Below are 23,212 nucleotides of genomic sequence, written 5' to 3' on the forward strand. Positions count from 1 at the left end.
ATATAACAGGTTGTCTGAAACCACAGTCATTCTAATTCAACAGCTTGTCTGAAAGCGCAGTCATTCTAATTTAACAGCTTGTCTGAAAGCGCAGTCATTCTAATTTAACAGTTTGTCTGAAAGCGCAGTCATTCTAATTTAACAGTTGGTCTGAAACCACAGTCATTCTAATTTAACAGGTTGTCTGAAACCACAGTCATTCTAATTTAACAGGTTGTCTGAGCCCACAGTCATTCTAATTTAACAGGTTGTCTGAGCCCACAGTCATTCTAATTTAACAGGTTGTCTGAAACCACAGTCATTCTAATTTAACAGGTTGTCTGAAAGCACAGTCATTCTAATTTAACGGGTTGTCTGAAAGCACAGTCATTCTAATTTAACAGGTTGTCTGAAAGCACAGTCATTCTAATTTAACAGTTGGTCTGAAACCACAGTCATTCTAATTTAACAGGTTGTCTGAAACCACAGTCATTCTAATTTAACAGGTTGTCTGAGCCCACAGTCATTCTAATTTAACAGGTTGTCTGAGCCCACAGTCATTCTAATTTAACAGGTTGTCTGAAACCACAGTCATTCTAATTTAACAGGTTGTCTGAAAGCACAGTCATTCTAATTTAACGGGTTGTCTGAAAGCACAGTCATTCTAATTTAACAGGTTGTCTGAAACCACAGTCATTCTAATTTAACAGGTTGTCTGAGCCCACAGTCATTCTAATTTAACAGGTTGTCTGAGCCCACAGTCATTCTAATTTAACAGGTTGTCTGAAACCACAGTCATTTTAATTCAACAGGTTGTCTGAGGGCACAGTCATTTTAATTCAACAGGTTGTCTGAGGGCACAGTCATTTTAATTCAACAGGTTGTCTGAAAGATCAGTCATTCTAATTTAACAGGTTGTCTGAAAGGTCAGTCATAACACAAATATTACAGTATGTGAAGTCGGTCCCACTAATCAAAGTACAACTTATGAAGACGTTATATAGCATGCATAAAGGCTTCATAGGCGCTACATAAATGATTCACAAATCATTTATAATCATATTTCATACTCTAAATGGTGTATAAAAGGTGACATAACAGTTCCCACTGTATGCTTATACACCATTCATAGATTGATATACGCTAATTATGAAGCCTTTATGTATGCGCTATAAAGCCTTTAGAAGTTGTACTTTGTTTAAAGTGGGACCGTGAAGTCTGACATAAGCTAAGTTTAAATGCACTAATGTCCAACAGTCTTCTGCAGTTTGAGGAAAAAATTAAATAAATCCTTATTTTTGAATGTTCCATTTCATTTGTTTTAGCAGTTGTTCATAGTATTTCTGAGTTGCATCAGGGAGAATCTAAAACATGCACATCTAACATAGTCAGTATGCCCCTAGTTACAGTTATAGTAGTTGTTACTCAGACACTGGTCACATGGTACTACCACTGCAAGCATACATAACAAAAAGCTGCTCTTACTGCAATAGTTTTGTACAATGTTGTTCAGACGTAATAACAACGCACATGCTGTTCATTTTTTTCTTTCCTGACTCTAATCTAATGTTATAGACACCAATTATTGAATATGATTGAGGTGAAACTCTTCCGGCCCCCTCTCATAGTGCAATGAAAGAGGTATTCAGTTGGGACAGAATTATCCAGGTAGTATTGAAATATCACTACTATGGATCATAATATAGTGTCGTCTGCTGAAGTCCCAACAGATCTCTTTCATCCTATCTGTTCATAGGAACGTTCCTCCCCTCTTAATCCTTCTCTCAACTACCCCCACACTGCCAACTGTTGTACAGAGCTCCTTGATTTCTTTATTTAAAGTATTATTGACATGATAATAACACAATAACAACAATGATGGTACTAATCTCCCCGGACTGTACGATAAAGACTTGTAATTGTTAATTTTTACAGTGTAACTAATGTTGTTGGTGCTTTTTAATTTGCAAATAAAACACCACTTGATTTTTATACTTTTCATAAATGTTCTTGTCTTTCCCCACTAAGACCCCAGTCTCTGTCTCTGAATGTTTGATACACAAGTGTTGTTTTCGGAGAAGGAAGCTACCATTTGGAAAGGAGAAGCAGATTACAGCTCAAACCTAAGACAAAGAGAACAGTCTCTCATGAGGGCATTTTGGAACAAGGATGAGGAAATGAACATTAAGGAAGCTCACTCGGGACAGAGAGGTTTTACTATATGTTTACATGGTATAATGGTTTCAGTTGTATAGTACTGGAGTTATGTTTTCATTTTGTAGCTAGGTATGAGATCAGATCAGTACAGGGTCCACCCAAACCCGAATACTTTTCCCTCGGGTCGGATCCTGTTTGATTGTCATCTGGTCTCGGTTCTATGTAACTACAGCTGATAGACCCGAACGGACCCGACCACGGCTCTGTATAGCCTATAGCATATTGATTGTATGCTAATAAGGTGAATTTATTGACTTATAGAAGGCCTAGCCAACATATGAAGACCTATTCATTAACCAGAAGAGCAACTTTGCTGATAAACATCATACTTTTGTCAGTCTGGTCCAATCGGGTCTGGTCTAGAGTCTAGCCCATTTGGGTTCGGGTCTGATTGTTCTCTGGTCCAATCGGGTCTGGTCTAGAGTCTAGCCCATTTGGGTTCGGGTCTGATTGTTCTCTGGTCCAATCGGGTCTGGTCTAGAGTCTAGCCCATTTGGGTTTGGGTCTGATTGTTCTCTGGTCCAATCGGGTCTGGTCAAGAGTCTAGCCCATTTGGGTTTGGGTCTGATTGTTCTCTGGTCCAATCAGGTCTGGTCAAGAGTCTAGCCCATTTGGGTTCAGGTCTGATTGTTCTCTGGTCCAATCGGGTCTGGTCTAGAGTCTAGCCCATTTGGGTTCGGGTCTGATTGTTCTCTGGTCCAATCGGGTCTGGTCTAGAGTCTACCCATTTGGGTTCGGGTCTGATTGTTCTCTGGTCCGTTCAGGTCTGGGTTCCCCAACTTTGTGGACCCGAGGAGACCTCTTGTACAAACATCAACCTCCAGGGTCCAAACTGTCCATAAGAGTCCAAACTGGGTTCAAACAGTCTATGAGAGTAAATGTGTACTGTATTTATTATTTTCTGACCTTATGCCATGATCTGAATCATTTTGACTGCATCTTCTGTGGGTTTTGTCTTTCTGCATTTTTCTCATCACCACTACCTCATAGGAAAATCCCCAACATTCACTGTAGAATAAGGGGAATTCTGATCCACAGTTCTATGGAATGACTGATTGGTTTACAGACTTAAATGAAAGCCTTCAAGGCATCCAATGAGGATATAACTTTAGAACTTTGGCATTGTTGTCTCTAGGGAGAAAGGTTTCAAACATCTTGCATCATTATCAACTGTAAAATCATAAATGTCCACCAACTTTTCTTAATACCATACTGCAGCTTCAAAAGAATCTGCATTCTATTCGCACTATTTCAAATAGAATAAAGGACAAAAGCCAGACTTTTTATATATTTTTTCTATGTATATTTTATTACCGCAAGAGAAGCAAAATATTGCACCTCTGTCCATAAGTATTATATCTATTATTTTATCAAATTAATGCAATATGGTTACTGGACCAGTGTAGGTACAGTGCTAGATAACAACTGGATTATTGTTTAACCTTAGGACTCAATTTCTGAATTAATTAAGATATTAATAATTAATGCATTTCCTTAAAAGCAATCAAATGGGGGGATTTTCTATGTACTTTCTAACTACTATTGAACTTTTTTCATAGCTTCATATTTGTCTGCCTCTATCAACAAGTGATGCAGGGCAGGTTGACCAATGACAGTTTAGTTCAAACTCAATAATCTAGTTGAACCTGCCCATCACTTTATAGACTCGGGGCTTTCCAATCCTGACTTTACAACCTTTCATCTCAGACAGACGCTTTCTCCGAATAGACATCATCATTTTTTACTGTACTGTTAAATCGTTCTGTCTGTCGGACCGAATCTAGTTTTGATCACAGAATTTGAGAGAACATAGACGTGGAAAGAATGGAGGAGCAACAGCAGCCGAAACACGATGATGATGCGCTCCTGGAGCGCGCGGGGAGCCAGGACGTTATCCTCCCAATAACAACCTCCACAAGGTGACATTTATAGCAGTATTTTTACTAAACACATATTTTATAGATTTTGCAGTTACTTCGGTACAGCTGCCTATTGTCTATAGTCTGTTTCTTCATTCCCCAAATTAAGGTTCAAGTATGTGTAAACTCAAATTATCAGTTGGTAGAGCATGGCGCTTGCAACGCCAGGGTTGTGGGTTCGTTTCCCACGGGGGGCCAGTATGAAAATGTATGCGCTCACTAACTGTAAGTCGCTCTGGATAAGAGCGTCTGCTAAATGACAAAAATGTAAAATGTAATGATAATCATGTATCAAAAATGATGTAAAACAAATATTAGGAAAATCCATAAACAAGTGCAATATTTTATATAATTTATTTGTTCAAGGTTACAACTGGTGTGCCATTCTGAATTCACATCATTATTGAAAGTATGCACAAATTATATTGGGAGTATTCTCAATGGTATGAGTTATCTGCTGATGCTGACAACTTTCCCTATGCTTTCACTCATTCCTTTACACTCAGAGGAAGCCTCTGCCTAGCAACTAGTGATTTCTCCCAAACCCGTATTTATCATTGGCTCAGGAATGAGGAACAGAAAAGTGTTGAATATTTTCGTTCTGACTGGTTTAGGATCAGCTTTTGTCTCTGCACCAGGGCTCTGATTAGTTTTTGGAGGTACAGGGATCACACAAGGGCAACCACATAAATGTCAGAAATGCATTTATGATCCCCATAATCTTTTAAAAAAGGAAACAATGTTAGGTCTCCATAAATCAAGATATCATTTCAATCCGTTTCTCTCCTTATATTTCTCCCTCTGTCTCTTTTTACTTTCTGTCTCTCCTAATCTCACTCCCTTCATCTACCCATCTCGCTCGCTCTCCCTCTCATCTGTAGGGCCTCTAACAGCCGTGCATTTAAGGTAGCAGGGTTCACGGTACTGGCGTGTCTTCTCCTAGCCGGCCAGGCCCTCACTGCCTACCTGGTCTTCAACCAGAGGGGCCAGATCCACGACATGCAGAAGAGCAACGACAACATGCGCAAGCAGCTGAGAAACAGACCACCAGGTAGGGGAGGGGATGGGGGAAGGAGAGGGAATGGGGAAGGAGGGTTGTTGATGTGGCGCAGTGGTCTAAGGCACTGCATCGCAGTGCTAGCTGTGCCACTAGAGATCCTGGTTCGAATCCAGGCTCTGTCGTAGCCGGCCGCGACCGGGAGGCCCATGGGGCGGCGCACAATTGGCCCAGTGTCGTCCAGGGTAGGGGAGGGAATGGCCGGCAGGGATGTAGCTCAGTTGGTAGAGCATGGCATTTGCAACGCCAGGGTTGTGGGTTCGATTCCAGTATAACAAATAAAAATGTATGCACTCACTAACTGTAAGTCGCTCTGGATAAGAGCGTCTGCTAAATGACTAAAATGTAAAAATGTAAAATGTAGAGTTGGTGGCCAAAGGAGAGGGAAGTGAGATCAATTTATTTAGGAAGAGAGACTGGGGGGGGGGGACTGGATAGAAAATAGTGGTTTTATTCCACAGAAGGACCACCCATACATAAAAAAATAAAAATGGTATACACACATGACTGGAAGTCGTCTGTAAAAGGCATATATTATTATTCTACGGGTTGGGTAAGTTACTTTCTAAATGTAATCCGTTAGTTACCTGTCCAAAATTGTAATCTGTAACGTCACTTTTTGATTACCCAAACTCTGTAATCTGATTACTTTGTTACTTTTAGATTACTTTCCCCTTAAGAGGCGTGTTAGTAGTTGGCACAGCCAGTCTTAAAATCTGATTTGTAACCTAAACTTAACGACACTGCTAACCCTAATGCCTAACCATAACCTTAAATGAAGACCAAAAAGCAATTTTTTGTTTTCATATATTTTTACAATATAGCCAATTTTGACTTTGCAGCTGGCCCATTCTACCTTAAGGACAAGACTCGTCCCAATAAACGTCAACCTGCTTAATAGGCATTAGAAGAAGACTAAAACATGTATATTACCAATTGAATGACATAAATTGCAGGAGAAATCAATGTTGGTGTTTACATAGCTGGCCATAAATGGATGTTCCATTTTACTTTATTGGTTAGTTATGTAGGCATCTTCTAACTCATTGCTTTCTACTACAGATAATAATATGATTAGGTCATATCTTTACATTAAAACCCAAAGTCTGTCAGATTTACAGTCATTCCAATTATTTAATACCCCTTGATCTTCAAGAATAGGACTTGGAAATATAGATTAGCCAAATAGTTTTACCTGAGCATAACCCCAAAAAACAAAGGACTAATTAGCCTAATCTTTTTTCTTTCATTTTTTTTGTCATGGAGGACTGTTTGGGCTCATTGCTTCGAATTGAAAAAGAAATGCTGCTCTCAGAATGGCATGCTTTGAGCATTATAGAAAAGTGCTGTTTGCGTGTGAAAAACTAGATGGTAATTTTCCATGAAGAAAATAAAAGCCCCTCTCCTGGTCTTCTTAAATTCAACTAGTTGTTGACAGTATGGAGCACAATACCACGGGGGAGTTTAGAAGGGAGGAACTCAAACTTTTATTCCATAGGCTGGGATCCGCACTATGCAGCTGTTGTTAAGAGCACATTTTTCACTGGCTGTCCACTGGGGGCGTATTCATTACGCCGATTCTGTTGCAAAACTTTTCTTAAACGGAAGCAAACTAAATGTGGAGGGACCTACCTGAATTTCTCCAATAGAAACTCTTGTTTGCTCTGTTTGCTTCCGTTTGGTTCTTAAACGGTAAACGGTTTCTGTAATGAATACACCCCTGGTCACAAAAACAATGATTGATAGGCAGCTTAAACACAATATACAGTATATTAGTGAACAGCCAACCACAACAACCACAGTCCCCAGGCGCAAATAAATGAGAGAGCAGCAGTGTAATTCACATCAATGTGCTATGTAGCCTAGATATCAATAATAAGTGATATCAGTATTGCTCGTAGGCTACACCACTGTTGTCATCCTTACCTCCAAGCATGTATTCAAGTTGGATAATCTTTGGATGCCGACAGCAGTCGCACCATTAGAATACATAGCTTGCGCTGTACCCTACAAAAGCCTATTCCTGCTCTTTTCCCGCAATCCATCAAACGCATTTGGTGTGTCATCATAGTGGTCTCTGATTTGTGGTTAGACTCTCTTGCGCCTTTTTTCAATGCTGATTTGAATGTCATTGAGAAAACAGAAAGGTGTAAAATAATTTTCCTCAAACATCCTTTCTGAATTTAAAAGTAATGCTAAATGTTATCATCTACTTTTTCAAAAGTATCTGCAATCTGATTACAATATTTTAGCTGGTAATGTAATGATTACAGTTACAGTTTTTTTGTAATCCATTACTCCCCAACCCTGATTATTCTATAAGTTTGTGAGGGGCTAGCCTCAATCCCAATTTGAAGTGTTTTATCTTTTATTCACACTGACCTGTCTCCATCTTTCCCTCCTTGCTCCAGCTGTGGCCCCTGTCAAGATGCAGATGCCCATGTTCAACATGCCACGGATGATCGACTTCACTGATGAGGACACCAAGACTCCCATGACGGTATGACTCCTCTTTCCCTTGTTAGAGCAGGAGTTATTGAACTTTTTCAGCCTGGGACCCAAATGAGAAATTCTGTTTCCCTGGGACCCAACCTTATGAAAACATGCAACTATATGTAAATATCGGTACATTTCATTGCTCTTATGCCCAAAACAAATGCAATTAAATGAAATACCCATATAAATAGCAATTAATATTAATATTTCCCCATTAAAAACACTGTTACATATCTGTCTAGGTTGGAACTGTTGCTGTTAAAATACAATAAATCATTTTCATTCTGAACTGGAAGAAACTGATTGATCACATCACACAGATGTATAACAGAGGTGTGTGGCTGGTTGAAGTTTTCAACAAGCAGGTCTATTCTGGGCTCAGTTTTTGACAGTGCAACCCTGAGGACATGCTCAGCACTTGTATGTGGTGCCAAACTGTATCTGTGTACAAGGGGATTGTTTAAAAGAGAAACTTGCATGTGAGAGATAGTACTCCCTTATTTCTGCTTATCATCACCTGTTAGAAAATGACAACAATGCCCTGCTAGCTGACTTAACTTTTACACTGTTGAAGCACTGTTTCCTGAAGCATTCTGCCCTGTTCTGAAAGAACTCCCTGGGTTTACTGTCATGCTGTGGATGTTTTGGTCAGGACGTGTCCTTTTAATTTGTTTGTTTTGAGAGACTCATTACTAAGGACTTCCCTGCACAAAACACATTGTGGGCGCTCCTGGTTATTTCTTAAAGGATGTATGAAACCAAGAGAGAGAAACTCATCGCTGTATCTGGGTTTCTTGACGATTGAGCTCAGTCAGAACTTGTGGCTAGCTTGAGTCCATTTGATGACAGCGGTGAGTGATGGTGAGTGGGAATGACAAGTCTGTGACTGACAGCGCATAATCTGCTGCTGAACGACCACGCTGCAGCGTGTGAGTCGTGGAGATATGGTAAACCGCGAAGCACACGCACATCTCCCTCCCACTTGCGCAGCTGCCACACTAAGCAGACACCGCTGCTAAGCAGAGAGCGCACTGAACAGACAATTCCAGTAATTAATTAAATAACTATACACTTACTCTGACACGTCACGACCCACCATTAACAGGTCCGAGCCATACTTTAAGAAAGGCTGTCTTAGAGGCTTTTTTGAACTGAGGGAAAACAGCGACTAGATGGCAGCAACTAGCTCACTTGTAAATGTCAACTTGTTTAACTCCAGTGAAATTGCATTGTAGATCTATCCCCTAGGACTAAGCTTCTCTTCCTGCTCCTTTGAAATACAAAAATGAGTATTAAGTATTTATTGTCTGTCTGTCTGTCTGCTCTCCCAACAGAAACTGGAGGACACTGCCACTGCAATTGTGAGCCTGGAGGAGCAGGTGAAGGATCTGCTGCAGGTAAATTAATAAATACATATTAATCAATGAATCCACCCTTTGCATTGAAGTCACCTCTACAAAGACAGAGACAGTTTAAATATCAGCCATTGATTGATTGATTGATCATGTGATTGTGTGTTTTTGATCAGAACCCCCAGCTGCCCCAGTTCAACGAGACGTTCCTGGCCAACCTGCAGAGCCTGAAGGACCAGATGGAGGAAACTGAGTGGAAGGTAAGACTTAACTGCATCTCAAATGGCACCCTATTTCTCTTTAGTGCACTACTTTTGACCAGGGTCATAAGGCTCTGGTCAGAAGTAGTGCACTATATAGGGACCCTGATAATACACCCTAAAACACGAATATCCATGGATAAACATTATATGATCCACATTACCTTACAGTATCTTACCCTAGGGCTGGGTGGTATACCGTGCTTTACTATATACCGGTATTGATGCAAGGAATGGTTTTAGTTTTTACTTTACCTTCTATAACAGTATTTCAATGTTTGGTTTGTTAGATGTGATACTCCGTTGCATATAATGTCCGTTCTTATAGTTTACTCCGTTTGCTACTTGAGTCATCTCTCTGCCTCTCCTCCTGCTAACCACACCAAGCCCTGCCTCCTGTCACTCAAGGAGAGAGCAGTTGCTCGACCACGGAGTCATGAGCACTTTCTTGCTGTTCACTCCGCATGGTCAGATGGATGCAACAGTGTTGGTGACATGCTGCTTTCCACAAACGCTCTATAATTACACTTAGTTTGTGTATCTTGCTGTCTGAAAACTACTGTCTGCTAGTTTATTTTCTTAGCAAGGTGTTGCAAAAATAATTTGTATTAGCCGCAAATCGCTTGTTAGCTGGCTAGCTAGCTTGCTAAATGTACTAAATGTCAGAGCAAACGGAGCTAGTTAGCTAATACTGTCTGGTACCAGTGCTGGTGTAGACCTAGATAAGCATTTTTGTGCAGCGGTATCTTATCAGAGAGGAATAGGCGAAGCATGAATATGTTGGTTAGCTAGATAGCAACATGAAGTAAGAAAACATGTAGTAAATACCGTCAAAAATTTGAAAAGTATTGTGATATGATATTCTGTCAATATCGCCCAGCCCTATCTTACCCTAAACCCTGACTGTGTTCCTCAGGGCTTTGAGACCTGGGCGCGCTATTGGCTGCTCTTCCAGATGGCACAGGAGAAGCCCCCTGCTTCCCCCACACCTCAGCCAGGTGAGCTTACCCCCCCTCCCACCACCTCTTCCTCACCACCATCACCACCACCACCTCCTCACCCTCACCCCCCACCACATAACTTAATGTCTCTTGTCTCTCCCTCTATTATTTCCTCCACCCCCTGAACCAAGTATTTAATATCAACTTACCATTGCTCTTCTCTCTTCTTTCCCTCTCTTCTCTTCTCTTTTCCTCTCTTATCTCTTCTTTCCCTCTCCTCTCTTCTTTCCCTCTCCTCTCTTCTCTTTTCCTCTCGTATCTCTTCTTTCTCTCTCCTCTCTTCTTTCCCTCTCCTCTCTCCGTTCCTCAGCCTCTGGCCTGCAGACCAAGTGTAACCTGGAGATGTCTGCCCACCCCCATAAGGTTGGCACCTACCTGCCTCAGTGTGACGAGCAGGGCAACTACCTGCCCATGCAGTGCTGGCACGCCACCGGCTTCTGCTGGTGTGTGGACAAGAACGGCAAACTCATCGAGGGCACCAGCGTGCGTGGCAGAGCCATCTGTGACGGAGGTAGGAACTAGGCAGACAGCGCACACTGCATTAATGACCCCGGGCAGTCTGTAATAATGCTCATTGGGTCATTATTACACAATACACATGCTATAGGAGAAGGGTATATCTGGTAGGTACATAGTGGTGGTGATGGGACTGTCTCATGTTATTGTTTGTTTCCCACAGTCCCCCATCAGAGGATGGCAGCTTACCCCAGGATGATGCAGCTGAAGGAGTACAATGGTGAGTGTTAGACAGAAACTCAATAACAGACAGACAGAAATACAATATATAGAGAACGCTTTGGATCACGTCTGTCTACTGTGTCTTTAGACTGTTCATCTGAAAACATTGCATGATAGTTTGGCACTTATGGTGGACTCTTTTCTCTGTATTTTGCAGATGAGTAAAACCACAGCTCAACCACAGCACCCGATGGACTTCTTCACCAAGTGTCCTCTCCTCATCTCACTGTCAGACCCCCCAAAAAAAAAAAGTTTCCTTCTGTCTATCTCACTGTTCCTTTCTCATCATATAGCTAAGTTACCTGGAATGCAAACCAATCAATGTTCTCTTGATTTATGGATGGTTGTCTTTGGACAGCATATAAGGCTTAAACTATTAAAATGTTTGCTTATGAACTCAGCTCAGCTATGTTAAGCATTACTAGAGATATACATATGATGCGTGAGTGACATTTTGCACACAACATCCAGATTTTCTCGTCCCCAAACCCTGACCCTCTGACCCTACTCCTGTCAACTTTGACCCCTAGTCCCTTACCTTGGTCCTCCAATCATATCCCTCCCGGTTCCTTGATCTGCCTCTCCCCATAGATTGCCATAGGGCTTTGTTGATAAGCGTCTGTGTAGATAATATAACTTAGATTAACGTCTATTTGTCCATGTCTTTAAAGCATGCTTTGACTATTAGGAATGTAGATATGGGGAAGTGATTCTACCAAGAGATGTGAACCAGACAGGATGAATAAAGTATGCTGTTTCCTACCTAAACACGGTTTCATGACTCAGTATACATAGAATCTATCCGCCAAAAAATAACAAAAAGTGTAAATAACCATAACCACTCTTTGTCATTTATCATTGCCAATGATAATGGCAAGTAGAACTAATCAACATTTTAAAATGAATAGACTATTCATTATTTTGACCTACCCACAGTTCATTGGAAGATGAAGTGTAAACTAACATAATATATTAGCTAGAAAGGTACACTATATATACAAAAGTATGTGGGCACCCTTTCAAATTAGTGGATTTGGCTATTTCAGCCACACCTGTTGCTGACAGGTGTATAAAATTGAGCACACAGCCATGCAATCTCCATAGACAAACACTGGCCGTAGAATGGCCTTACTGAAGAGATCAGTGACTTTCAACATGGCACCTTCATAGGATGCCACCTTTCCAACAAGTCAATTCATCAAATGTCTGCCCTGCTAGAGCTACTCCGGTCAACTGTAAGTGCTATTATTGTGAAGTGGAAACGTCTATGAGTAACAACGTCTCAGCTGCGAAGTGGTAGGCCACACAAGCTCAGAAAGGGACTGCTGAGTGCTGAAGCGCATAAAAATTGTCCTCGGTTGCAAAACTCACTACAAAGTTCCAAACTGCCTCTGGAAGCAACATCAGCACAATAACTGTTCGTCTGGAGCTTCATGAAATAATAGGTTTCCATGGCCATTTCCATTTGTTGCTGCGTACAGGGTCGTCGTTCTTTGAACCAACCCTGCATATCTTACCAGCGTTTTCCAGTGTCATACCTTTCACCACCATGTTAATCTGTCTCCCCACCATCGTCCCCTTATCATGTCTTCAGAGTGTTCCGGTAGGTGAGTGAGGAGCAGAGGAGGGTGTCAGAGGGCAGGTACCGAACTCTAATGCTGGAGGCCATACAGGATGCAGTCTGCCTGTCCTCTCAAAACCAACAGCTACAGGCAGACAACAGACAGCTCCGCAAAGGTGACTTACTCACCTGGATGACACTTGTATAACATACGGTGTCTTCAGAAAGTATTCACACCCTGTGACTTTTTCCAAATTTGGTTGTGTTACAGCCTGCATTTAAAATGGATTACATTTAGATTTTTTGCCACTGGCCTACACACAATACCCCATAATGTCAAAGTGGAATTATGTTTTTAGACATTTTTACTCATTAATAAAAATTAAAAGCTGAAATGTCTTGTCAATAAGTATTCAGCCCCTTTGTTATGGCAAGCCTAAATAAGTTCAGGAGTAAAAAACGTGCTTGATAAGTTGCATGGACTCACTCTGTGTGCGATAATAGTGTTTAACATGATTTTTGTATGACTACCTCATCTCTGTACCACACACATACAATTAATTATCTGTAAGGTCCCTCAGACGAGCAGTGAATTTCAAACACAGATTCAACCACAAAGACCAGCAAGGTTTTCCAAAGCCTCACAAAGAAGGGCACCTATTGGTAGATGGGTAAAAATAAAAAAAGCAGATATTGAATATCCCTTTGAGCATGGTGAAGTTATTAATTACACTTTGGATGGTGTATCAATACACCCAGTCACTACAAAGATACAGGCGTCCTTCCTAACTCAGTTACTGTAGAGGAAGGAAAACGCTCAGGGTGACTTTAAAAGGTGAGGGTGAGTTTAATAGCTGTGATGGGAGAAAACTGAGGATGGATCAACAACATTGTAGTTACTCCACAATATTAACCTAAATGACAGAGTGAAAAGAAGGAAACCTGTACAGAATAAAAAATATTCCAAAACATGCATCCTGTTTGCAATAAGCACTAAAGTAAAACTAACTTTACGTCCTGAATCCAAAGTGTTATGTTTGGGGCAAATCCAACACAACACATCACTGAGTACCACTCTTCATATGTTCAAGCATGGTGGTGGCTGAATCATGTTATGGGTATGCTTGTCATCGGCAAGGACTAGGGATTTATTTAGGATAGAAAGAAATGGAATAGAGCTAAGCACAGGAAAATCATAGCGGAAAACTTGGTTCAGTCTGCTTTCCAACAGACACTGGGAGACAAATTCACCTTTCAGCAGGACAATAACCTAAAACACAAGGCCAAATATACAGTAGAGTTGCTTACCAAGACAACATTGAATGTTCCTGAGTGGCCAAGTTATAGTTTTGACTTAAATCGACTTAAAAATCTATTGCAAGACTTGAATATGGCTGTCCAGCAATGATCAACAACCAATTTGACAGATCTTGAAGAATTTTTAAAAGAAAAATGTGCAAATATTGCACATTCCAGGTGTGCAAAGCTCTTAGACACTTACCCAGAAAGACTCACAGCTGTAATCGCTGCCAAAGGTGATTCTAACATGTATTGACTCAGGGGTGTGAAATTAGATATTTCTTTATTTCATTTTCAAAAAACATGACTACTATACTGAACAAAATATAAACGCAACATGTAAAGTGGTGGTACCATGTTTCATCAGCTGAAATAAAAGATCCCAGAAATTGTTCATATGCACAAAAAGCTTTTGTGCACAAATTTGTTTACATCCTTGTTAGTGAGCATTTCTCTGTTGCCAAGATAATCCACCCACCTAACAAGTGTGGCATATCAAGAAGCTGATTAAACAGCATGATCATTACACAGGTGCAGCTTGTGCTGGGGACAATAAAAGGCCACTCTAAAACGTGTATGCCACAATGCGCAATGCCACAGATGTCTCAAGTTTTGAGGGAGTGTGAAATTGGCATGCTGACTGCAGGAATGTCCACCAGAGCTGTTGCCAGAGAAGTTAATGTTAATTTTTCTACCATAAGCCGCCTCTAGTTTTAGAGAATTTGGCAGTATGTCCAACCGGCCTCACAACCGCAGACCACGTGTAACCATGACAGCCCCAGGTCCTCCACATCCGGCTTCTTAACCTGCGGGATCGTCTGAGACCAGCCACCCGGACAGCTGATGAAACTGTGGGTTTGCACAACCTAACAATTTTTGCACAAACTGTCAGAAACTGTCTCAGGCAGTGGAGGCTCATCAGAGGAGGAAGAGGAGGACCATCCTCCTCAGTGAATTTCATAAAAATAAAAATAGTGAAACATTAGAAAAGTGATCCTTTTTAGATAAAACTAAACTAAATATATTCAAGTCACCAAATAATTGATTAAAGCACACTGTTTTGCAATGAAAGGCTACAGTAGCATCAACAGCACTCTGTAGGGTAGCACGATGGTGTAGCCGGAGGACAGCTAGCTTCCGTCCTCCTCTGGGTACATTGACAAAACAAAACCTTTGAGGCTCATGGTTCTCACCCCCTTCCGTAGACTTACACAGTAATTATGACAACTTCCAGAGGACGTCCTCCAACCTATCAGAGCTCTTGCAGCATGAACTGATATGTTGTCCACCCAATCAAAGGATCAGATAATGAATCTAGTACTGAAAGCATAAGCCACAGCTAGCTAGCACTGCAGTGCATAAAATGTGGTGAGTAGTTGACTCAAAGAGAGAGAAAGACAATAGTTGAACACATTTCTTCAAACATGAAGGAGACGCAAGAGAGAGATATATTGTGTCATTCTTTTTCACTTTCCCTTACTTAGCTAGCAAATGCAGCTAGCTAGTTTAGCCTACTCAAACACCGGCTCAATCAGAGGGATGCTATGTTAGCTAGCTGGCTATGACTATCCAACACAAAACTGGAACTCTTCCAAGTTATGGTAAGCTTTTGGTTTTACTCATTTATTGCCACCGGGGCCTGCCGGTGTAACTGCTAAACTGCTTACTGACTGTACACTGTAACATTACTGCATAATTGTAGCGGGTTTACTAATGCGTTAGTTCGATTAGCTATGTTGACTATGACGTTACTTTAATATGGTTACAACGATGTAGACTGTGTGTATCAGTTATGATATTGTTTGGCTTGGAAAGGTTTTTCACCTGGTCACATACAGCTGATGTGATGTGCAAGTCCACAAGCGAAGGGAAAAGATGAGGACAGCACGTAAATGCGAGAATGAATACAACATGGCTGCTATGAAAGTGAACAGTGTTTACGTGTGATCAGGGTGTCTGCATTCCGCTGATTCTGTTGAAAAACTTGTATTAAACGGAAGCAAACGGAAGTGTGCGCAAGACGGTATTGAATGTGGCACTGTCTGTCACCTCAATTCTCTCGACCTGTGTGCACTTATGTTGTAAACTTTCATTGATAGGCTAGGTTGGAGCAACCTCATGATGGGTATAGGGAAGATTTGAGTATCATGTAGTAGCCTAAACCTATCGATATTACATTGAACTGGGTGAATGGCACCGACCGCCACTGCAGTGCACTTGGGGAAAATTTGACTATGGACTTTCTCGGGAAACGACAGTAAAGTAGAGTTAAATACAAACAAAAGTCCCAAATGTTGCAAATAAAGTACTGAAATAATAACAACACTGCGACAGCGGCTCAGTGTTGCCAACTCCTCAGTAAAGAAAGTAGCTATTGGTTGTCCTAAAAGTCGCTAGAAGTCGCTAAATGACGTCATCACCTAATTTGTATAATTGGCCATGTAATTGTGATGGACGCTGTAGGAGAGAAATAACGTTGTGGGAGAGACAAAAAGTGAGTAAAAAACACCCTACATTTACATCCCACCCTTAATGTAAGCTAGGGCGGGATCGGGCAGCGGCGGCTTCCCGCATGCGCGATTCATTTGCAGTCTGGATGCGGAGGGGTGAACATCTCCTGCTTTGACTGCAGCTGGGAGGGACTGCTGCGTGAGGACTGGGCCGCCTGTGAGTGCTTTGGGATGGGGGTAACAAAGCACTCGCTGCTCGTTGAGAAGAGTAAGAACGATACGTGCTTTCATGTCTCCAAAAGTCTCCAATAACACCAATGTCTCCAAAAGTCTCCAATAACACCAGAAAAAGTCGCTAGATTTGTTGCTAGTCGCTTTTTTGAAAATGTGTCGCTAGAGGGGTCTGAAAACTCGCTAAATATAGTTCAAAGTCGCTAAGTTGGCAACACTGCGACAGCGGCTACAACTTTCTAATTATTCTCCCTCCCATGACATTCTCTGATTATTTGTGTGTCCCTATACTGACTGCAGACTCTGCGAATTATCCAATGAGAAGCCTCCTTGTTGAAATCTTACCTCTGTTGCCCCGAAGAACTGTCAAAATCGATCTAAGATAGCTTCAAATGACGCTGAAACTGAACTGTATCGGTCACATTGCCTAGAATATGTATTTTCTTCTATATTCTGCCTTAAACCAGGGCACTTTTTTTTTTTATCTTAGGGCCTCGTTAAAGCACTCGATTTGTCATAGTCTTGCAGTGAACATGGCATTCTGTTGTTATGGTTGTCAACCAATCCAGTAAAGGAATGAACAAAAAAAGGCCAATCAGAAAATACGTTTTAGACACGTGAAAGCAATGCGTGAAACTGGAAGAGGTAGACGTTTCCATAAGCACAGATAAGCGCAGCGGTCTAAGGCATCACTACAGCCTCTGGTTCGATCCCAGGCTGTGTCACAGCTGGCTGTGACCGGGATTCCCATAGGGCTGCGCACCATTGGCCCAGCGTCATCCGGGTTAGCGGATGGTTTGGCCAGGGGTATTTCCTTGACTCATTGCGCTCTAGCGACTCCTTGTGGCGGGCCGGGAGCCTGCAAGCTGACTTCGGTCGTCAGTTGAACTGTGTTTCCTCCGACACATTGGTGCGGCTGGCTTCTGGGTTAAGCGAGCAGTGTGTTAAGAAGCAGTGCGGCTTGGCGGGTCATGTTTCAGAGGACGCATGACGAGACCTTCGCCTCTCCCGAGCCCGTTGGGGAGTTACAGCGATGAGACAAGATCGTAACTACCAATTGGAATTCACATAAAAGGGGGTAAAATAAAATAAAAACAGATAGAGAGATAGCTAGGGCAGAGGTCTAATCTGACTGGTCATAATCCCACTGTGTCCCAATACTGTTACTATAGGACATGACAGAGAGCTCTATATTTCGTCCTTTCACTTACTTAGCTAGCAAATGCAGCTAGCTAGTTTAGCCTACTCAAACACCCGGCTAAAACAGAGGAATGCTATGTTAGCTAGCTGGCTATGACTATCCAACACAACACTGGAACTCTAAGCTTTTGGTTTTACTAATTTATTGCCACCGGGGCCCGCCAGTGTAAGTGCTAAACTGCTTACTAACTGTTACTGCATGATTGTAGCGGGTTTACTAATTCTTAGTTCTATTAGCTATGTTGACTATGACGTTACTTTAGCTATTATGGTGACAACGATGTAGGCTGTGTGTAGAGGTTATGATATGGTTTGGATTTTCTTTTTTGCCTGGTCACATACAGCTGATGTGTTGTGCATTGAAGTCCACAAGTGAAGGGAAAAGGTGAGAGGAGAGCAAATATATGCGAAAAGGAATACAACATGGCTGCTATGAAAGTGAACTGTGTTTAAGTGTGAACAGGGGTGTATTCATTCCGCTGATTCTGTTGAAAAATGTTTCTTAAACAAAGCAAACGGAATGAAATGGGGTTAACATACCTGAATTTGTCGAATAGAAACTCTCATTTGCAACTGTTGGACTAATGATTACATCCTAGATCAGCTACATGCAGGCAACAGTGTGCAAGGCGGTATTGAATGTGTCACGGTCTGTCACCTCAAATTTTTCTCTCGACCTGTGTGCACCTACGTTGTAAACTTTCATTCATAGGCTAGGTTGTAGCAACCTCGTGATGGGTATAGGGAAAATTGGAATATCATGTAGTAGCCTAAACCTATCGCTGTTACATTGAACTGGTTGAATGGAATATGAATGACAGTCATCCAATATGCTGTAATAGAAATAAGGCCATGCTCATGAAAAAAGAAAATCGTCCTCCCTCATCTTAAACAACATCGACCGCCACTGGTCTCAGGGAAGCTCATCTGCCTGCTCATCATCCATTTGACCTGACTTTAGTTCGGTGTAATAACCGACTTCAGTGGTCAAATGCTCACATTTGATGGCCACTGGCTTGCTGGAGAAGTGTGCTCTTCACGGATGAATCCCGGTTTTAACTGTACCGGGCAGATGGCAGACAGCGTGTATGGCGTCGTGTGGGCGAGCGGTTTGCTGATGTCAACGTTGTGAACAGAGTGCCCCATGGTGGCGCTGGGGTTATGGTATGGGCAGGCATAAGCTACGGACAACGAACACAATTGCATTTTAGCGATGGCAATTTTAATTTATTTTATTAACCTTCATTTAACTAGGCAAGTCAGTTAAGAACAAATTCTTATTTACAATGACGGCCTACCCCGGCTAAACCAGGCCAATTGTGCGCCGCCCTATGGTACTCCCAATCATGGCTGGATTGGGATACAGCCTGGAATCAAACCAGGGTCTGTAGTGACGCATCTAGCACTGAGATGCAGTGCCTTAGACCGCTGCGCCACACGGGAGATGCACAGATACCGCACTGAGATCCTGAGGCCCATTGTCGTGCCATTCATCCACCGCCATCACCTCATGTTTCAGTATGATAATGCACGGCCCCATGTCGCAAGGATCTGTACACAATTCCTAGAAGCTGAAAATGTCCCAGTTCTTCCATGGCCTGCATACTCACCAGAAATGTCACCCATTGAGCATGTTTGGGATGCTCTGGATCGACATGTATGACGGCGTGTTCCAGTTCCCGCCAATATCCAGCAACTTCACACAGCCATTGAAGAGGAGTGGGACAACATTCCACAGACCACAATCAACAGCCAGATCAACTCTATGTGAAGGAGATGTGTCACGCTGCATGAGGTAAATGGTGGTCACACCAGATACTAATTTTCTGATCCACACCATTACCTTTTTTCTCAAGGTATCTGTGACCAACAGATGCATATCTGTATTCCCAGTCATGTGAAATCCATATGTTAGGACCCAATGCATTTATTTCAATTGACTGATTTCTTTTTATGAACTGTAACTCAGTAAAATCTTTGAAATTGTTGCATGTTGCGTTTGTATTTGTTTGTGTACAAGTTTAGATCGCTGGCCGCAAGATTAACTTACAATCAAAAATGTTTTAGCTGACATGGGCTAATTGAGTGACTGTCAGTGACTCACATTACAAGAGAAAAACTGCTGATGCACACAGACGAATTTCAAAATTGCACCTTGTGAATTCTACTATTCGAACTCTCAACAGTAAGTTGAGACTCCGACTGGGGGAATTCATCCATCCCTGTCCTAGATCCTAATTTGTTAAGAAAATGTATTTTAAATCACTGAAATAATTATGCATTTCATTGCATACATCGTTTAAGTATTTATTAAACCTAGTTCGTCCAAAAATCTGTAAATATATTCTCCCTCTCTCTTTCCTCTGTAGCATTGGCTGAGTTAAAGGACATCCTGTATGTGCGGGGTGACCTCACGGGAACAGTGCGAGAAAGGGAAAATATTTGTGAATTTATGGCATTGTATTTCGAATAGAAAACACCAAAGAAATAAAACAGAAAAAATAAATAAAAAATTCCATTTATTATCTGGTATTCCATAAACACTTTCTGTACCATATTGTATCTTTGACATTTTACTTGGCAGAGGTAATGATGATGAATGCTAATAAAATGACAATCATAGCACCACTCAAGTGTTGTGTAATGTAGAAATAATGTAGACTTATTACCCAAATCCAACAATTCAATGAGTCCACCCATGATATATTGAAGAAAAGGCATGAATGAATGGCAGAATCTGATTAAGCTGGAAAACAAAGGCACGTGAAAAGTAGGCAGTGTGCATTATGGGTAGCAGATAAACCAGTAACATTGAGATGGAATGGTCTGCAAGACTCACCTGCAGCTTCTACTGCATAATCAATATTGCAAAACTAAATAAACCATTTGGGACATTAAATTAAAAATACTATATATGAGTCACTAAAGTAAAATTATATATATATATATATATATATATATATATAAATATAATGAAAGGGGGAAAAAAACATTCCAACCTAAATTTAAATGCATCATCTGGTAAATAATGCTGCCAGAGATTGTGGTGGAGCAGTGGAATGGGAGTTAGCTGGGGTCCACTGTCCATAACACAGGTAGGTTTAGGCAGAGTTCTGCTACCTGTAGTACAGGTAGGCTGCCAGGCTGATCATAGAGGTGGGTAACAGAAAGAAGGGCCTGCTGCAGGCCCAGTAGAACCCTGGATAGGAGGGTGTTGACCAGCATAGAGCAGATGACATAAACTGGTGATGCCGCTGCCATGCTTCAGCACTACTGACATCAGCAACCCGTTAGCCGCCTGCCCTGCCACGATGGCCCACACCGCCCCTGGGTAACCACCATACAGCCAGTCAGGAAGCCCTCCAGGAAACCCTGTTCTCTCCCCCATGCTGGAGAGGTGGCAGACCCCGTTGATGGCCACTCCAAACACATGCAGGTACAGGTTCTGCAGGCTGAGGGGTAGTCGCTGGCTCTTCAGCAACCGCTCTGTGTAGACGGCCGCCAGCCCTGAGATGAAGTAGTAGACCAGCACAAGAACAAGGCCCCAGGCTGTGATGTGAAGCCTGGGACTCGCCTGGTCCTCAGCCTAGGGACAGGGGGGCGTGCAGGGCAGACAGGCACCCAGTCAGGAGCAGAGTGGCCAGGGATACCAGCCCCAGGTGGACTCCCCTTCATCCACCACCTGCTGCGACAGGACGGGGACCCGGACCCCATGGTCTGGATCGCAATCATTCTCAATACTGCATGTCACTCACACCCCTGAATAACTAGCATATGTCTGTGAATGTACAAATACCCTCACCTTAAATCATAACATCTAAATTAGCAACAAATCCCATAATTTAGGCAAAATCTGTTCAACAATAACATGATATTCTCAAGGTATGTTTGTATTTTAAGCTGGTAAAAGGTATTTCTGCTTAGAAAACATAAAATGGGACACTGTCTTGCTGTTGACATCATTGATTCAAAATCAATTAGGCCTAGATGGCTGCACCAGGCAATGTTACTAAGGCAAGCAGTCAAACATCCCTGCAATGTAACCTTACACTCGAGGCATGTAACCTTATCCCCTTTTACACACTTTATAATCTGATTCACTGATCAGCAGATTGAGAATAACAGATATTTTCCCAGGGCACTGACAGTAGATTTACCCTTTAACATTTGCACAAAACCCAACGCAAACCCAGTCTTTCACACCGACTCCCAATTGATACATCAAAATCCAGTTAAAACCAAATATAATTTTTGCAGTATACAAAGCAGAGGTTTGAGCCTCTGAAAAAGAGGTTATCCACAGAAGTGGTGGTTGTGCCCCAAACCTCAGGCAGTTAGAAGATGAAGCCTAGGCCTGGTTCTTCCCATTACTTGGATCCTTTTCTAAACAAACTCATATAGTCTTTCAGGGTGCTTTCGATGTTGGGCACCTGATAGTTCTGTGCAGCATAGATGCCTGTGAATGTTCCCAGTAGCACTCCTATGATAGCTGAGGAGCGGAGCTTGGCCACCATATAGCCAGCCAGGAAACCCTTCAGGAGGGGAGATGCCAGCACAGAGCCCCCCTGAGGGAGAACAGGAAACAACAGTCAGGACAAAGGATGCAACACTTTTTTTCTTTTACAAATGCCCTGCTATTACAACTCTTTAATGATACATAATCATTACTTGATCCTTCTATTCTTTTCAGGATGGAGTTTGTCTGCTGTTCTGTTTCTTAAGGTGACATTTCACCTACTTTCTAACTTTGCATAATAACAACATACCTGCGGGATTCCTTCTGCAAATTCACTCTCCACACGTTTCTGGATCTCTTCCAGCTGATTCTTGAGCTGGTTGAGATCCTTCATCTGTTTGAAAGGATCCTAGAAAACATACAAATAAGGTATACAGTAAATTAATGCAATGAGCTTAGGTAACACTGCCTAAGGCTTTACACCACCATCAACAACAAAACACCAAATGATGGAATTTCTCGTGGAAGAATGGTGTCATCCCTCCAGTTAAAGACACTTGTAGAATCTATGCCAAGGCGCAGTCAAGCTGTTCTGGCGGCTCATGGTGGCCCAACGCCCTATTAAGACACGTTATGTTGGTGTACCTGTAGCTACAAGGACAGTAACCAGCTAGTTAACTAGACATCCGAATACCAACCAACCGGGCCTGTCTGGTTTTGAGTTAAAGCAAGTTGGTTTAGGAAGAGCAGAGGACTAGATCATGCTGTTCTAATATATATATATATATAGAAAAAAATACGATTGAAGCCAAACTACATTACTCACCTTGTCGTCCGCCATTTTTGTTCGATGGAATGTTCTTTGACCTACTCGTATGCCTGGAGTAGACCACCACTTCAGAGCGATTTATCTTGCCTGGAACATGATTTGCTTTTGGGTAAAGTTGTACTGATTGCAAGTCAGTTTAGCTATTTTACCGCTTACTCATCAAGGTG

The 23,212-nt window shown here is 41.9% G+C and overlaps 3 protein-coding genes across 3 annotated transcripts in view; 2 read left to right on the top strand and 1 right to left on the bottom strand.

The window, feature by feature from the left end:
* LOC121579847 (bifunctional heparan sulfate N-deacetylase/N-sulfotransferase 1-like) overlaps nt 1-1,971 on the top strand; it is a 24,772-nt gene extending 22,801 nt beyond the window's left edge. Inside the window, exon 13 of the mRNA XM_041894775.1 lies at nt 1-1,971. This exon is cut by the window's left edge and continues 1,420 nt beyond it. The gene's annotated coding sequence lies outside the window, so the exon portion shown is untranslated.
* Nucleotides 1,972-3,873: 1,902 nt separating this feature from the next.
* Nucleotides 3,874-11,251, top strand: LOC121579848 (HLA class II histocompatibility antigen gamma chain). Its single transcript, XM_041894776.2, has 9 exons — nt 3,874-4,115; nt 4,997-5,166; nt 7,584-7,672; nt 9,003-9,065; nt 9,197-9,280; nt 10,197-10,278; nt 10,592-10,792; nt 10,961-11,017; nt 11,177-11,251. Exons 1-9 carry the CDS (start codon nt 4,021-4,023, stop codon nt 11,182-11,184), a joined length of 849 nt encoding a protein of 282 aa, XP_041750710.1. The 5' UTR covers nt 3,874-4,020; the 3' UTR covers nt 11,185-11,251.
* A 9,011-nt stretch (nt 11,252-20,262) lies between these two features.
* LOC121580316 (SLC35A4 upstream open reading frame protein) lies at nt 20,263-23,211 on the bottom strand. Its single transcript, XM_041895370.2, has 3 exons — nt 23,043-23,211; nt 22,527-22,625; nt 20,263-22,325 (listed from the first exon to the last, which is right to left on the bottom strand). Exons 1-3 carry the CDS (start codon nt 23,055-23,057, stop codon nt 22,128-22,130), a joined length of 312 nt encoding a protein of 103 aa, XP_041751304.1. The 5' UTR covers nt 23,058-23,211; the 3' UTR covers nt 20,263-22,127.
* Between the last annotated feature and the right edge of the window lies 1 nt (nt 23,212).

This window comes from Coregonus clupeaformis, chromosome 2 (genome assembly GCF_020615455.1).
Source record: "Coregonus clupeaformis isolate EN_2021a chromosome 2, ASM2061545v1, whole genome shotgun sequence".
NCBI lineage: Eukaryota > Metazoa > Chordata > Actinopteri > Salmoniformes > Salmonidae > Coregonus > Coregonus clupeaformis.

What these genes read in the sequence shown, in the direction of transcription:
- LOC121579848 (XM_041894776.2), top strand. Translation starts at nt 4,021, where the DNA reads ATGGAGGAGCAACAGCAGCCGAAACACGATGATGATGCGCTCCTGGAG. An exon ending in GCTGAGAAACAGACCACCAG is followed by an intron (nt 5,167 to 7,583) that starts GTAGGGGAGGGG and finishes TCCTTGCTCCAG; the next exon opens with CTGTGGCCCCTGTCAAGATG. An exon ending in ACACCAAGACTCCCATGACG is followed by an intron (nt 7,673 to 9,002) that starts GTATGACTCCTC and finishes CTCTCCCAACAG; the next exon opens with AAACTGGAGGACACTGCCAC.
- LOC121580316 (XM_041895370.2), bottom strand. An exon ending in TTGCAGAAGGAATCCCGCAG is followed by an intron (nt 22,326 to 22,526) that starts GTATGTTGTTAT and finishes GTTCTCCCTCAG; the next exon opens with GGGGGCTCTGTGCTGGCATC.